Source organism: Lepisosteus oculatus, chromosome 3 (genome assembly GCF_040954835.1).
Source record: "Lepisosteus oculatus isolate fLepOcu1 chromosome 3, fLepOcu1.hap2, whole genome shotgun sequence".
Lineage (NCBI taxonomy): Eukaryota > Metazoa > Chordata > Actinopteri > Semionotiformes > Lepisosteidae > Lepisosteus > Lepisosteus oculatus.
In genome coordinates, this window is record NC_090698.1 from 19,510,377 (window position 1) to 19,528,492 (window position 18,116).

The 18,116-nt window shown below is 33.7% G+C and overlaps 1 protein-coding gene across 13 annotated transcripts in view; it reads left to right on the top strand.

Moving 5' to 3' along the window:
* The window catches only part of mapk10 (mitogen-activated protein kinase 10), a 103,516-nt gene that overhangs the window by 66,306 nt on the left and 19,094 nt on the right, over positions 1 to 18,116 (top strand). For all 13 annotated transcript variants that reach the window (XM_015340143.2, XM_015340152.2, XM_015340153.2 and 10 more), the window contains 5 exons: positions 3,409 to 3,547; positions 4,184 to 4,349; positions 5,449 to 5,520; positions 14,943 to 15,125; positions 16,556 to 16,680. In XM_015340143.2, the coding sequence (XP_015195629.1) occupies positions 3,409 to 3,547; positions 4,184 to 4,349; positions 5,449 to 5,520; positions 14,943 to 15,125; positions 16,556 to 16,680 (685 nt within the window). The remainder of the gene's footprint in view (positions 1 to 3,408; positions 3,548 to 4,183; positions 4,350 to 5,448; positions 5,521 to 14,942; positions 15,126 to 16,555; positions 16,681 to 18,116) is intronic.

Here is an 18,116-nt window from a genome sequence, read left to right on the forward strand (position 1 = left end):
TGTACTCATACCATCTAAACAAATCCATCACTGAAATTAATCTCTATTTACATTTTTTCATTTTCATTGTATACAGTATGTCTCCCTTCACATGCCAAACAGCCCTCAACTAACTCAGCTCTTTCCTCCCTTGGACAGAGCTGAGAAGCACTGTAATTTATTTGCAAACATGGCCAGAGTTTGCTGAGATTCAAAGTGCCTCAAAACCACTTATGCTCATCCAGACTTGAGGCACTGTGGGTTTATACTTTTAAAACTGTTTAACAGCTCATTTATCATAAACATTCTGAGCTTGACAGCAGACTGATTGTGCTGTGTATTGTCTCGACACACTATGGTGCTTGCCATTGTCATGACTTTTTCACTCGAGGAAAATAATTTAAATGCCTGACAATTTTGCCAAAGACAGTATTATACAGTACATACAGTAAATTGACTGCATGATTAACACACCTATAACACATTCACTTAATGGACCCATAGCTGCCAATACTTGATCAATTTAATCAATTATTTAAAGACTCATAAATAACAATCAACTTCCCTAATAATACTTGTCACGGATGTCGGAAAGGACGAACCGTGGAATGGCAGGAAAGAAAATAGACCCTTTGCGTAGCGGTAAAACTTAATGACAGGTCTCACTTCTTTTGTACTTGTCATAGAACCTTTTTTAAATAGTAAAAAGAAATTGCAATAAATCTCTATTAATAATGGCAATGCCTAGAAACAGACACATGTAAACTTGCTCCTAGTGCACCTAGTGTGTTTGTGGCTATAGAAGTCAGCTACATTTCCATAGATCTGCTTATAAGTAATCTTTGCATGCTATAAGGTCAACAGAGGCTTAGTCATTTGCTTCTTTTGAAAACAAATCAAGGGGAGAGTGAGCCGTCTCAGTGTTCAACAATTGTGTGAAATTTCCTATCTCATAATGAAATAATCTGTTATTCAGTAGGGGGTATTTTTTAAAATGTGAGTTAAGATTTTTTTAAGGACAGGCATTTCACAACTTTTTACCTTTACAGTATGTTTGTTTCTTCCTTTATTAGTATTTATTCATCTATTTTACTGTTTGTATTTCTCTGACGTTGGATTTTATTACTGATTTTATCTTCACTATGTATACATGTACAGTAGGTTTCCACAAAATGAAATTTTCACTTGCTGAATGGATCAAAGCATATTAGTCAAATTCAATTGGACAAATGGGTCCAATTAAACTTGATAAAACACAGTCTGTTTTCTCTGTTTCTGTTTCCATTTTGTGTCAAATAAAAAGAAGTCAATAAACACCAGAATGAGAATGATTGTGATATATTAATACATGTTTGTGCACATATATTTCTTAGTATCCTTAAAAAAACAATCCTGTTGGATGCTCTTGGAATTATGAAAAAAATTGGTACACACATGATTAATTGCTTTTACTTCAATGGACATTCAATTACAGCATAAAAACTCAATTTGCAATGATAAACAGAATGGCACTGGTCTGCTAAGTCTCAAATGTAGTACTTTATTGAGCACACAGAAATTCAGCAGTCACTGTGCAGTTCTACTGATGGAACATACTGTATCAGTGTTTTCTTTTCCCACTGTGCACATCCCAAACAGTAGTCACAATGTTCAATAAAAACCTGAGGCAGCATCACTATCCAACATGCTACCATGCTACAGTATATCCACATTCTTAACATAATTTTCTAAATCAACACTATTCAGTTCAATCAACAATATTATATTATTAGAACTCAATATATAATAATATATAAAATATACAAAATTTTAAATAATAATTACAATAATATAATATATTATGTATCTACAGTATTCTATTATATTATTATTCTGCTTTACTTTTATGATTTTTTATATTGTCTTTCAATCTCATGTGATTTTTCATTGAAAAAAAATAGTTTAAGGCAACATATACGATTGCACAATACTAAACCAGCTTTCAGGAAAGGAACAATGAGACCAGAGGGAGCTGTAAAGAGCTCCCAGATTTAGCTGGTGCACAAAAGCAGAAAATATCAATGAAATTACAGTATATCCCTAGGAAATCATATAGTATCAGTCAGATCAGCCCCATATTTCTAATGTTAAAGATTATAGATTTTAATTCTCAGGTGAGTATAACAATGATATGTAAAGAACTGAATATAGTAATAGCATTGTCTATTTTTTTGTTTGCAAAAAGAGCAAAATGTATGAAAAAAAAACTTGTAAAAAATATATTGTTCTGCATTTCATTTCAGGATTTGATTCCTAGCCTTGTATTATCTCTGTTACCCAGCAATTGAGTTTTATACAACATGGGCTTAATTCATTCCTCACAGGCACGAATTTAATCAAGTGAAAATCAATATGTTGGTAATAAAAATGCATCTGACCTGAAAGTAGATATTTGGATTCAAGTGTTAGTCGGCCTTAATTTAGATGATCATATTAAGTTATATTTAGAATATTTGGTTCATATCAATCTGAAACAGGTGCAAAATCAGTTTTCAAGCAATAATGTTATTGTTTTTTCAAAAAAAGTAATGGTAATCTTTTTAGCAGTTGAAGATTTTTTTCATCCTTAAAAGATTTATTTGTTAAGCATCATTTTTATTTAAAAAAAAACAAAAACAATTATGAGACAAATATAAACTGTTTCTTAGCTTAAGTCTGTAGTTTTTTATCTTTGGTAATGTGATTTATTTATTGAGTGAGATTTATGGTTGAGTCAAAGGTTTGATCTTGTCCGAATCAAGAGTAAAAAGCCTGGAATAGTTCTTCTTGGTGATAATAACTAAACTGCACATATGAGAATAAGAAAGGCAATCTATTCGAAAGAAGAAAAGTGAATCCTTGGCTAAAACCTTGGTGATGTTATTCTGTTCTACATTACAACAGAACAATGTACTGTAGTGACTGAACCCCTGATTTCTATCTACATGTCCAAACTCCTTAGTCGCACTCATAAACAGCATGTGTTCAGCTTTGAAAATAAACGCACAAAAGAAAATTAAGAAAAATAATAATTGAACCTTTTAAATCTAGAAATTATAAGATGGAAAAGTTAGATTGTGAAATGTATCTGTATTATGGAGTTGACTTCATTGAACGATAACATTATTTTGTCTGGCTGAACTGCACTACCAGTTTTCATACAGAAATACAGAGCGCCAATTGTCTTATCTGTGAGTTTCTCGAGGAAATGTGGAGTGGATGACTATAGATTTCATTTACAGTATGTATTTATTGGCACTGTTTTACATAGGTTGATGCTTGCAATTCATGTATAATTGTCTTCTGTAAAAATGCTAAATAAAATGTGTACAGGAAAAAGTGATCAATATGCTGTGTTGAATATTTGCAATTACTGATGGCATACAACATGTTTATGATCCTTTTTTTTAGTTACCTGGTAATGGAGTTGATGGATGCCAACCTCTGTCAAGTGATTCAGATGGAGCTGGACCATGAGAGAATGTCTTACCTGCTCTATCAGATGCTGTGTGGTATCAAACATCTGCACTCTGCTGGAATCATTCACAGGGTGAGCAAGCCACAGCCCACTGTTATTATGGAATGGAACTTTCAGGAATGACCTGCTGTAATACAACTGTTTTGTGTAGCGGATTATACCATATTAAGAAAAAAGAACAAATCATAGAATTTATAACATATGATTGATATTAAATATACCCACTCAAACTGCCATATGCTTTAGTTTATTTTATATACTGTATATCTAAAGAGCTGTGTATCTTTAAGCAGAATTTATATCAGAGAGGATATGTAAGTAAACGTTTTGGTAGGTATTAGATTATATATTTTTATTTTTTTTAGATAGTGCCTGTACTCCTTCAATTAATCACTCATTCAATTCTGTTATCATTTATGAACTTTCTATTAATGCTGTAATAATTTATATTGCTATACTGTATACCCAAACTTGATTCTTAAAGATTCTTTTCTGAAGAGTAAGATCTGATGTTAACTTTCTGAAAGTGAGTTAAAAGAGTAGACGTAATGTGAGTGGAGAAAAGAGTTGTCAAATTTAAGTAAGCACTTCATTTAAATGTAGTTTGGGACATAATTTGAGGTGATTTCATTGTAGCAAAAAAAATTGATATCCATCCTGAAAATCCTGTCCTCATGTAAAACTGTACACACTTTAATTTTCCCAAAGGACCTGAAACCTAGCAATATTGTGGTGAAGTCTGATTGTACACTCAAGATCCTTGACTTTGGGCTGGCAAGGACTGCGGGCACAAGCTTCATGATGACTCCCTACGTTGTGACCCGTTATTACAGGGCTCCGGAAGTCATTCTGGGAATGGGATACAAGGAGAATGGTATGATCTCATTCCCAATGCTTTCCTTTGCAGAGGGACTTCCTTTTTATATTTTCCTCCAAGCTCAAAGTAGGTATCTAGGTATTGAATTCCAGTCAAAAATGGAATTGAATTAAACAAAAAGCACATTATAACACATGAACACGTCTAGCAGAATAAAATAAAAAAGGATGAGAAAATAATTCTCACTTTTGCCTCAGATAATGGGTTAATTAATTTGCACATTATTTTCAAGCTCTTGAGAAGACCTTGAATTACAAAAGAAATAGTTATAACAATTTTCCCTATTTTGTGTAGTTCACTGTCAGGAAATGTCAAGGATTTCCCCAGATTGTAAAATCTATTAAGCAAATGTGCATTTGTAATATTATGTCATTATTAATTTCATAGTGGCGTTGAGTGAATAGGTATGTAAAAGCACATATTACACAAATGAAAAGACAAATGTGAATAATACAGTATGTTAAATATTTATATTAAATAATGTAATGCTTAAGAACATATTAGTATAATTCTTATGTTAAGACTTTAAAATTCATCACTCTGACTTTCAAAAGATCTTACAACTACGTAGTACAGATTACGTAGTACGTAAATGTACACAATTAGAAGACTTTATCAAAATTAATCTTCCACAAATTAGCATCATAAAAATAAAACAAATTATTTTTTAAAACAATGGTTGACCTGACCTGGACTTCCTCTAGGATGCTTTGACATTCCATATAAATGCATTTTGAAATCACTATTAACATTCTCAGATAAACAGTTATAGTTGTGTAAGCTTAAGTCTGTTGCAATCTGACCTTTGGGGATGCTCTGTAGATACTTTTCTTGTATTAATACATTTGACAGAGGACTTTGGGCTCTGGGAAAGTATGGATTTTCTGTCTCATAGGCATTTCCTTTGCGATTTTTTCGGACACCCTTGGTCCAAACAACACTAATGTTTGTACATTATTCCCTTTCTACTAATACTAATTTGTCTTAGGATAACTGCTCCATTCAAATCATTCTTCGCTGTCTATTTGTCAGCAATGTCTTGTTTATGCTAACTTCTCATTTGTTCTCGCAACTCTTCTTTTTTCTGTACCAACAGTTGATATATGGTCAGTTGGGTGCATTATGGGAGAAATGGTCCGTCACAAAATCCTTTTCCCGGGAAGGGATTGTATCCTTGTTCAGCTTGCCATTGTTGATTGATTCAGATATTCTATTTTTTTTTAAATAATAGCAGGCGTCTGGTAAATTAGGCATGATTTTTTTTTTGATGAACACAGTTTGTCTATGCTTTGCTGATTTTTAAATAAAAAATTAACACATCCAGTGATACAAAAAGGAGCTCACAATCTCTTATTTAGCAATTAATTTAATGTCACTATTTAATAGGAAGCAAATTAAATCTGTTACTAATAACTACTCAGAATTCAGAGAAATAATGTAACAAGCTAACAAATAATGTAAATTGGAGTGAATGAGGAAACAAGTTCTGAATACTTTAAACCCGGACTTTTATAACCTTGACAGGGGAAAGTTAATTATTTCATGAGGCCTTTTAGATGACATGTGGATGATACCATTACATATTGATTAAATTCTAAGAAGATATTCCAAGCAGGAAGCTTCACAGTGTATTCAATCCAGAGAAAATCTGAAGGGTGCAGTATATAAGACCAGAGATGCAAGTTTGGATTTCATTTTTCACTAAAAAAGGCAATGCCAGTAAATATTTTAGCAGTTACTTTGTAAAGTTTTACGTGGATACAATATTTCATGTCAAATGTTGTTTTCTTATTTGACTGAATGAACAATTATATTTATCATCATTAAATATGTAGAATAACCTCTAAATCATCTGAAAGTCAAGACATGGTGTTGACTGATCAAATATGATATCACCACCAACACACTGGAGGTAAAAAAAATATAATCTTTCAGTGAATAATAGATATGCAAACAAAAACTGTAAAGGCTTTTCAGTTGTAATTTACGGTTATCTGAAAATGAGCACCAGCAGGTTTCGCTTTTCTAACTGAATTTAGATTGCAGGAGATTACCACTGTCATTGATCCAGGTTGACAGTTATTGTGACCTTGGGGGAATGCTTCTGTATATGATTACAGAAAAGTCATTCTATTGGCTTTCTGTTGGTGCACAGAGAAAACCATCTGAAGTTTATGTGTGTCAGATAGGGTGTGATCGAAACCACGTCACTTACGAAAACCATTTTAGGAAGAAGAATGAGGTCTTAATCCACTTATCTTTAAAGGTTTACTATTAAGAAATTAGTTACATACTACAGTATATGTGTGTTCATGAGAGTTGGGCAACACCATTTCTTTCCGTATAAGTTCCTATGAGGTTATGCACCTCAATATTTTTTTGTCAGAGGTAAATCAGCCCGTATACTTCTGTTAGGTACCCTAGTAGATTTAGTTAATTTCAGTGCTTTTTAACCACAAATGCTATACCATCACTGAAATACCAAATTCTGCTAAGCCAACGACCTTTCTGAAGTGATTGCTTCTCCCACCTTGGGCTACAACCAAATCTTGAATATTAATAATTAGACTTTGCAGAAAGGCTGCAATACAGAATTCTTTCCAGAATGCCTTAAAATAACAAATAATCCAAAATGTTTTTAATGACCTGAAGTCCATTTTGTTCTTGTGATAAAATCTATTAGATCATGTTAATGATTCTTTTACAAGGGACTATGGGTCCTGCTCCAACTTTTAAATAAACCCTAACCCATCTACCCACTGCTACAGTACGGTTGCTCTGTCAACAAACATCCCTTTCTGTTTTGGCATACTCCCAGCTCTGTATCCCCAGGGGGCCGACTTAGCAGAATCCGGAGGTATTTTGTAAATATTAACTAAATTTCATGCTGTTCATCTTCTCTTGAACTTTGCACTAGATTTGTGTGACTGAGCTTTTGATTTTGTTTGCTTATAACTTGCTGTTTCCATTCATTTTTCTTTGACTACTTCTTAAAATGAGATGAATGTGGTTACCTTCACTAATATCCAGTTTGCAAAATGTATCCAGTATTTGTGATGTACCTCATATACTGTATACCATTGAAACAGATAGCAGCCAAGACGAAGGGACACTTCCTAGGGACCTATGGCAGTCCATCAGCTATAAGGTCATACTGTACCACATTGTGTTATAAGTAAATTGTAATCATATTGAGTTTTTAAACAGAAGGTCAGATTGTAATCTTGCACTTCTGCCCTCTTACGTATATATACTCACTTGCTGTCCACAACTACAGTATGCATGCATCTTTTCTAGCTCCCCTCCCTCCACCCCAGCTGCACCCTTGCTCACTTATTCCTCATAAGTGAAGGCGGTTCGTTGTGCCTTCAGCCAGGGCTGTCATTACTTCAACCAGACACCAGGCACCATACACTGAAATATTAAGTATGCTGCCCCTTTATGTTTATCAGCTTGTTTTTTTTTGCAAATAGAATTTAACCGAGAGAAAACATTGGGAAAACTAAACTTTATATTATCAGTCCTTTACAGAAAGTGAACAGATTTCTCTGCCCTAAATTTGCACTCATTCACATTATTATGCTAATAATTTAAATGCTTGTTCACATGAAGTATAATGGATTTTTATTATTAATTTGTTTAACAGATGCCCTTATTAACTTACAGTTACATACAGTATACTCAATAGAATGAGTGTATTGACTATAACAGACAACATAAAAACCATTAACAATAAATAAATCACACACAGCATATCAGCATTAAGATAACACTACAGAAACAAAGTGTACAGTAGGTGCCTAGTAATACGGAATAATGATGGAATATGGGGAGCTGGAGCAGTGGATATAATGGCTGAGGCTTAAATACAGATGAGAAAGGAGATCACTACAGTGCTAATGGATCAGATGGGTTTTGAGGCAAAATCTGAAGGAGGTGAATATACATGATCTCTGTAGGCAGTTTTTTCCAACAGACAGGGCAACAGTAAAGAAAAAAATAGAGAATAAAATGGCCATTAGAGAATGAATTAAAGAGTGTTGCTGGTATAGGAAAAGTGGAAGGATCAAGATGTTATATAGGAAGAAACAAAGGACTGGGGTAGGAAGGAGATTACGGTATATACAGTACTACAGTATATACACTTTCTTGTCTTTTTGCTGTTTTATTATACTGTTATGTACTGTATGAAAAAAATCACAGATTTATTATTTAACTTACGGTTCACATTATTTCTCTGTCATTGGCATTTCCTATTTTCTAATGTGCAATTTTATTGTTATCCCTAGAGGAACTATTTCATTTTAGTTGTTCAAAATGTTGAATTTTCAGCAAGTGCAGGTTATAAACCCAGCCAGTTGATGGTGGCTTTTCATTTGCAAAGAAAATGTGCCATCGGGAAATAGGTATGCAATTTATGAGTGGCAGGTGGGTAAAAGTTTTAATTTGATCTGAGCCTTAATGTCGAAAATGTAGAGTTGGAGAAATTGCAAAGTTAATGGTTTCATAGTGCTTTATTTCTTATTTTTTATGTTTTTTTTTTTCTGGTCAGAAGCACCAGAGCTATAGGTGGCACCGGGGCTATAGGTTATTGCTCTGTCTAGATGTTGATTGTGCCATTTTTTTACAGGGTGAACACAAATGCTCACCCTGTGTTCATTTTTATTTTAAAGGTGGTAGTGGTCTTTTTTCATCTCTTTATTTATTAATAAATAAAGATGTTATTTGATGTCTTTTGAAGATGTTATTTGTAGTACCATCAAGAGCAGAGGGAGATCTTCATTCACCTATTATCAGGAAACTACGTATTCTTTTTATGGGCCACAACAACCTGGAGCCTATCCCAGAAGCTCAAGGCAGGACTGCACCCTGGAGGGTGCATACTGTACACAGCCCATTCTAAGGCACACGTATAAAACTGCAATTTAGAGATGCTAATTAAATGTGGAAGTTGGAGGAAAACAGAGCAACCAGAAAAAAAAAACATGGAAAAAGAGACATTTAAATAGCACTCACCTGCTGTATTTTTGTTCAGAAACATCTGAACAGACATTTGTGAATTTTCACTTTTCACCATGAAATTTTTAGCAAAAAATACAAGCCCACAAAAACTCAAAATTCATAACCATCTAAGATAATGTTTAGAATGTCTTGTGCTACTCAAGTTAAAAGTGGTGTTGAAAATCAGGCGATACTGTATGTTCTAGGTTATATAATGAGTTTAAAATTATATGTTGAAATTAGTTATTTAAGTATCTAAAACTAAACATTCTGTAGCTTTTACAGATTATATGGAAAAATAGTCAAGGAAATATGGTCTTTAGTTTTGTGGCAATATATAGTGCTTACTAAGTTGGCTTACTTAGTTGGCTTTTTCAGTAAAGTTTGAAAAATGGGGGACAATTAAATTTAATCCACACACAAATAGGAGGGTGTGGCAATCAATGTAACTGCCTCACAGCTCTTGGGTCTCTAGTTTGATTCCCGGACTGGGGTGCCTTCTGTGTGGTGTTTCCATGATTTCCTTGTGTCTTCAGCTGTTATTGTTTCTTTTCAATTGGCATCTCTAAATTTTTCCCCATACACTGTACGTTCTTGAGGTAATACCTGTTTTCCCTATGATGGACAGATATATACAGTCGAGGTTGTAGTTTGAGTTTGCTCCTGTGTCTGCTTAGTTAGACTGGGCTTGTTGGGAGCCCCTAAGGATAGTGGTTGCTGAAAATGGATGGTAAGATACAAACTGTATCATCACGAAATTACACATGTGTGACTTCTTTCTGGATAAGGGCATCTAGTAAGCAAATAAATAATAACAACAGTATTAATTTCTTAGGAGTGCAACATTTCCTGGTGATCTTCATACAGTATGTTTATAAATTCTACTGTTCTATCAATAACAAACCAAGATTCTCTTTTCCATATTGTGCAACGTAGAAAACACTGGGTCAATGGAGTTCTGGGTTGAGCAGGTCAACCAAGAAAGATGTGAGCTCTCAGTAAAGGCTACACCAGTCAGCAGGTGATGTGGCCCTGGCTCTATCTGAAGATGTTGCTTTTTAGAGCCAGGGTCACATCACTTGCTGACTGGTGTAGACACATTCTTGACTTGCTACTGGGAGTAGGGTACAGTATGTACAGTATTAGTCAGTTAGGGCTTTCTAGAAACCTAGCACAGGGCACTCTACACTGCAGAGCTTGAATTATGTCAAAACAAATTATTGCCTCATGCGTGAGCAGAGTGGAGAAGCCTGTCTGCACTTCTTCATCCTCCTTATAGGTATACAAGGTATAACAAGACACATTATAATAGATTTTGTGATTCTAAATTTATCATAAAAAACAGGGTAAAAGAGTAGTAGAGGCAGGAAAAGCATTGCATTACATAAAAACAAGATTACTCAAACTATGGTACATGAAAATGACTACAATTTACTTAATAAGGACTTCAGAAGGATTGTAAATTAAAGGAACATATTTGGTCTGAAAACCTTATCCAGCTGTTTTGTGAAGAAAGCTGTAGTATTTGTAATATAACTAAGAGTTTGTTCCTGCATCCAACAATCCTTTGTGAAAAGGAGTGTTTAATCTACTAACAGCATAACATTAAAATTCCATATACTGTAAGCCAAAGAGATATGTTTTTGTATGTTAAAAACATTGGTATCTTAAAAGGAAGTTAAATTTATTATAATTTAATGTAACTATATAATTCTTGAATTGAATGAAAATTGAGTTTCAATTACAAGAACATTGACAACCACAATCATTTAACATGAAAATAAATTTAAAATATGGATTTATTTGCTGTAGTGCCAATACCTCCCTTCTTTGTACAACGTCTAAGTGAAGTGTTCAAATTGGTTTGAAAGAGCTTTCACAGCAATTTCATTTATTATATTTAAAGCATTGATTTTTTTATTGCCTGTTACATTTGATGTTATCTTGGTTTCAGTGGATATGTGGTCAGTGGGGTGCATCTTTGGTGAAATGATTAGAGGTACTGTGTTGTTCCCAGGCACTGATCGTATCCTTCCTGTGAAGCCTTGCTTTTGTAATAAGTCAGCTACGTTTGGAAAACCACAGTATTAAATACATTTTATATCTGCTGTATTATTCTTGAATGATAATGTCCTGGTTTAAGTAAAGAAGTTTGAAATATAAGACTCACTTTAATTTAGATGTCTCCTATATTGGTTATAAACTTTATTGTCATGATATTAATCATATTATTACTGTACACATTACCCTTTATATACGGTATATCCCTTCAGCCCTACCCTTGTGTTAGGAATATAATTCAGTCAACTTGTTACTTACATGTACAGTAAATAAGCTCCTGTAGTGGACATTATCACATTCATGTCAGTTTATGAATATTTTACAAATAATAATGCTTTTTACCAAATGCTCAGAAGTGCTATTTATAATTCCTAATCTAAAATGAAACCAAGACGTCTTTATTTTAACAGAATGTTCTGCAAAAGTTGTGGATGACAACTTGAATGAACTATTAGATTTTTATGTGTTACAGGCAACAAACTTACCCTAATGATGAAAGTCTTCATAAAATATGTAATAAAATCTATTTATATATTTTAGCTTTTATTTAGCTGGGTTTTCTATTTTATATTACACAAAAATGTCATTCTTCACTTTACATTTAATATATTTGTCATGATGTGTCCTATGGGTCTAGAACTGGAAAATATAAAGAAAGTGTTTTTTTCTGTCAACTGTATTTTTATTTATTGATATTAAAAAGTATTGGAGTTGCTATTGTGGTATTGACTGTGGTCTTTGCCACTATAATTAGAATATGTTTGAGCTCCTGATGTTCTTGTGGAAAAAATGTGAATGGCTTGAAGATCCAGCCAAGTAGTGTGATCATGGACTTTGTTAGGGAAATAATATCAGATCGTTCGTTGTTGCAGTGACCAAAGCAATAACATTACTTAATTAAATCAAACAATTTACTAGCTCTTCAATCCAGGAAAACCATAAAAGCAATGCACAAGTAGCAGCTTAGAGTAGTTTTGCCTGGAGCCGAGTCAGCATGTGTAGGCTACCAAGAAACAGGTTAAGGTTAATCCCATGTTGAAAGGCAAAGAAAAGAAACGCTTTTTCGCTGTAGAGTCTTCTCTACAGGGAAAGTAGCAAATAAATAAGGCATGGGAGAGCAAAGAAAAAATGGGAATTGGTGATTCGCTCCCTCTCACCTACTCTCTTTTTTGCTCTGCTATACTTTACTTGTTTGCTAATTTCCCTCTCTCCCTCACGCCTGAACAAGGCACGATGTACAAAGCTGAATTGTTAGACAGTACAGGAAAACATCTTGTGTGGAGCTTGTGGCAGTTCTAGAGATCAGGTTACGGGCTTTCTCTAAGTGTACAGAAGGAACTCAGAAACATAGACAGGCTTTTATCAGTCCAAGTTCTACTGTCAGTTCTTCGTATTTAGATATGATGACACTTTTTAATTTTCTTCAGCTTCATTTTTTAGTTTCAGAGTTTTGAAATTCATGCAAGTCAGCTGACCTACAGTACTGTTAAAGAGTTAATAATTCAAAGGAGACATTCATTAATTGCGTGTTTCCATCCTTGCCTTCTTGCTTTTTGTTTTTACTTTATTTTATACTCAGAAAGTCTGTCTTAGAATTTGTCTGTCTTCAAATTAGTGCAGAGTGCAGAGTTTCTTCATACAGTACTTTAAGTATCTAAAATAATTCGTATATGCATCAATATTTCAATTCACACAAAACAATCCTTAGTAATGGGTTTGTGTTGTTTATAGTCATACTAAATATATTTTCTTTATGAATATGCTAAATCAATTTATCTGTTGTACTATTTTGCCAGATTTTGTTTAATCTTATTGTGAAGGGAGCACCAATGTTACTTTGTTTTCCAGGGAGCAACAGTATCTCATGGCATTTGTTCCAGCTGTGATCTAAATTATACTATTGGTCCATTAATTTCATTAGCCCATTTTTCTGGTTCTTCGGGACTAGGGTTTCAGATCTCTGATTCAGGATACTTCTGTCTTGCCTGCGTCATTTTGGTTGCTGCTACAATTAGGAATAAATATGTTGCTTTCAGCAATTTCTTTTGAGTGTATGAGATCTTAAGGAACAAGAGTTAGCTGTGATAATACCAAATTCCATTTAATTCAGAATGTCAAATAATATACTAAGAGGCATTAAAAACATAACAAATGTTAAATATGGTTCCAATGCTTATTTGTTTACGTTTTTAATTGCTGTCACTATAGGGTTTTAAACCTGTGGGCCCTGTAATGGAGAAACTCATTATAATATATTTTTTTCATTATCTAGCAGGAGTTTTGTAAATGATCAATTCCTTGAAGGTACAGTATTGAAAACTTGGGTCATTGGAATTTATATTTTATATTCTGAAATTACCATTGCAGACCAGACATGAGCTTTTGCATGTTTTAGGAAGAACATGTCAAAGCAATATTTGGACATGTTATGTTCTCTGTGGGTCAGATATATTTTGCCAGTACACCTGATCAAGAATCATTAAGAAAACAATTCAAAGACCACATCTTACATTACACCGACCACATTTCAGTACATGATCTGGCATATACACAACATCATCTGAACTTTAAGGGAGACAGGTATTGTAATATTTTACAGTAATATAAGGTTTCCCTGTTATCTCTCATTATCGTGTGGCTCTATGGTCATATTATATTGGAATACAGTTTTTAGAGTAACATTACATATCATTATCATTAACTAGTGCTTTACAATTATATATTTATATATAAAATGGTTGCATATTCATTGTTTTGTGATTTGTAACACTAGTCATTTGTAAAATGAACCACTGAAAGGTATTCCCTAGCATTTCTAATGCATTTTCTGTGTTTGTTTAATTACAATGCCTCTACTGTATATCATGCTATCACAGCATTTTCTGAACTACAGTTTACAGTAATATCAATAAAATCAGAGAATAAAAAGGATAAGGTATATCCTTCATACTACTAGATCACTAATTATAGTTACAGCTAGATTTCTATTGTATATTTTTAGGCACAGTGCAAATAAAAATGTTTTTTGTATTAAAAGGTAAACATTTTGGTATGTTCTATATTGAAAATCACATGTTGTAGTGAGTCAAAATGAACTTCATTAATTCTTACTAATCATTTTGCTATGTACACCACTTCACAGTAGGTTTTGAAGAAGATCTGGCTTCATCTATAGACTCTGAAAATGCAATATAATATGCTATGGTTTTGCTGAGAGCTACTGTACTGTACCTTCCCTGAAGCATACAGCTGCAGTGTCCATAGCAGGCACTGAAACCTTTGAGCTACTGCATGTTTCCAGGGCACTAATTATGTACTCTGTACTCTGCCCAAGAACATTAAGAGATCTATATTAATTCTTCAGATAATAGAATTTTATTCCATTTATATTCATCAAGCAGAAAACAGAAGTCCAGAAACTGCATCATGGCGATTAATGCTAACATACTGTTAATATTTCAGTGTATACAGTAAACATGTCTTAAACCATTATTTGTGGTAGATTTTCCTTAACCTTGACCATCTCAGACATTGATCAGTGGAACAAAGTCATAGAGCAGCTGGGCACTCCATCCCCGGAGTTTATGAAGAAACTGCAGCCGACCGTACGCAACTACGTAGAAAACAGACCCAAGTATGCAGGGCTTACCTTTCCCAAGCTCTTTCCAGACTGTCTCTTCCCTGCTGACTCTGAACACAACAAACTCAAAGGTAAGGCGTTTACTTATAATACTTTACTTATAGAACCTGCTGCCAAAGGGGACAGTGACCCCTCTCTGAGAGAGGAATTAACACACCATCTGAGAGCTAATTAAGCTTTTTTTTCCTTTTGAAGTATGGCACAGTAGTCACATGAATTTAAGGATAACTAATCTTGTCACATAATTAATAGATTGTGTCTATTTTGAATAGCAAACTCAATCGCGTTCGCTGATAGGGGTGTTATTTGACCAGGAAACCACAAGGCATGATCTTTTGACTTAATCTAGTACTGTACTTTTTATAAAGTAGATCACAAGAAATTGATTTGGAAGATGCTGCATCTGGCCCATACCATTTGTTTCAAGTGAGTTTGTAGGCTGATTGCAATGTTAGCAGGGAAACATCCAGATTAAATTCTGCTTCCCACAGGGTCACTGGATCCTCAATGAATATTGGACTTTCTTCAGAAATCATATCCAGTTACAATGCACAGACTAATCATTTAAAGATCCCTGGTGAAGTCATTGTTATCATAGTTTTATATATATATATTAATTTTGGAGTTCATGAACATAAGCTTACTAAAGAAACAGACATGAAATCCTGCAAAAAAGTAAAATTCTGCATTAAGAATTCTTGCTATTCAGTCATTTCTGTTGTCTGCTGGGTTGTTAGTTCTACCATGTTCAGTTGTGCGTTTCACAAGGCTGAGATATTTGTGCATGAATAATGGAGCAACTTGTTCATATATTTTATCACAAACTGTAGAGATAAAGTAGAGCTTTAAATCTGCCTAAATTAAACCAATGTTTAGATTTCTGACACTGATGGAGGAAACAGATTGAATCACTATAAAAACATTGTGTGATGAATATCTCTTAATGCTCTAGCACCATGTGTTAAAAAATAATACAGTTCCAGTCCTCCAATGCATAATTTAAACATCAAAGTCTCTTATCCTATTTACACAAATAACAATTTCATAACTGCCTGCCTGTGAGGCCAGCAGGACAATGCCTGTTAGCAACAGAGACATGAAGGGTTTTAAATATTCCAACTGCAATTCAGAGACATAAGAAAGGCAGACAGCAAGTGACTGGCAGATTTAGTCAATAGTCCTAAACCGTGATTACTGCTTAACTAATAACGCCTACTAATTATCATGTGAATATCCATATACAAAGTCAAAATCTCTGACTTTTGCTTCCTTTTATGACAACAAACATGCATCTGAATCTGGTGAGCAAGTGGTTCAACATGTACAATGAAGATGCTGTTTTATAGCCTGTGAATTTCCTGCAGGAGTACCAGCTTCCGATTAACAGTATATCCCACCCTGCATTCTTTGCGTGTAGTAACTTATTATGGAATAAAGCAAAATTGCATAGATGATTTTCTACAACATGTCAATATATTGAGTTTGAAATCTGTATTCACAGCCAGCCAGGCTAGAGACCTCTTGTCAAAGATGCTTATTATTGATCCTGCTAAGCGGATATCAGTAGATGAAGCCTTACAGCACCCATACATTAACGTCTGGTATGATCCTGCGGAAGTGGAGGCGGTGAGTGTGATTACTGCTGATTCTCTTCATCATATTGATTAACTTATTTTTTGTGATGAATACTGTAGGGACATTTCCATTTTTGCCAGAGTTAGGAATGTCCATGGTTCTGGTTTAGAAATTGAATAGATAGTGATTTGTTAGATGCTGAAACAAATACAGTACATACCTTAACACAGTGACATTTAAAACACCTCTGTGTTTTTCTGCGCAGTCCTTTGTAACAGTTAAAGAAAGTCCATGCTGATTATAAACTTTGTCACAATTTATTATTTTGTGTTAATATTTACAGCAATCATGTTGTTAGTCATTAGTGTAGTTATATATTTTGATTTTGCCATTATAAGGCATCTAGTGCAAAGAACTTATGTGGAAAATTCTAAACCTACTGAGGCATTAAGGTGTCACATGCCCAGTTGTCCAATCAGTGTTTCATTTTGAAGACTCAAGCAAAGGCCCCTGAAACTGTGAGACTGCAAGAGACCTGTTGTTCCAAAGGGAAAGTAAATCATGTTTTTAATCACAGTTTTCATATACAGTACTCTCTGCAATTACTGTTTTGAACTAAATGAGTGAATTCACAAAGTGCAATATTTGCTATTTACCGTAGTGTGAGATTTGATCTTTAAACCATTCGCCTTATGTAAATAGTAATTAGTACAGTAGTTCCTCCACCAATATTACAATTTGGTGTCTGCCATATCTTTGCTATTCATGGGTTTGAATGTGTTTCTTTGTGTGAAAAATAACTATTTAATGTAATTGATGAAAATCTTCACTGAAGATATTAGGGGTCTCAAAACAGGTCTTCCCAAGGACAAATGAATTCACAAAATGAATGCCAAATTTATACTGATAAACAATTATATTTTAAGAAAATGATTTTTTGGGTATGTGTTCCACTCATTCCATTTAAATTCATTGTATGCATGATATACTCAATTACAACATCAGCAATGTAACTACTTTCAATTATTTTCATTTCTAGTGTTTAAGAAAACATTGGCAAGAAATCAAACCACTGACACTGCTGTGTATATGCAGTGTATATGTATTATTCAAATACATTTCTGAGACCTTCATCAGTGTGTAAATAAGATTACGTGTAGATTGGGTAAAAGTAATTTCTTACCGGTCACTTGTTAGAAATGAAGGCTCACAAGAAATATAACAGAGAGGCAGCAGGGGTAGTGCCTCATTATTTTAACTGTTAGTAAAAACACAGTTGTGAAAGATATTGTGAAAGAAACATGAAATATATACTGAGACTAATGAAGTAGAGTTAATATGGTTTAACTAGAAGAGATACTATAACTTAAAATAGTTCTGTTTTTTAATCTGAAGTAGTATTTTACATTTACCAAATTATTTTCTTCATATAGGCAATGCTTTTTTTAATAAATAAAAATATAAATGTGTTTACTATTTAACTATTT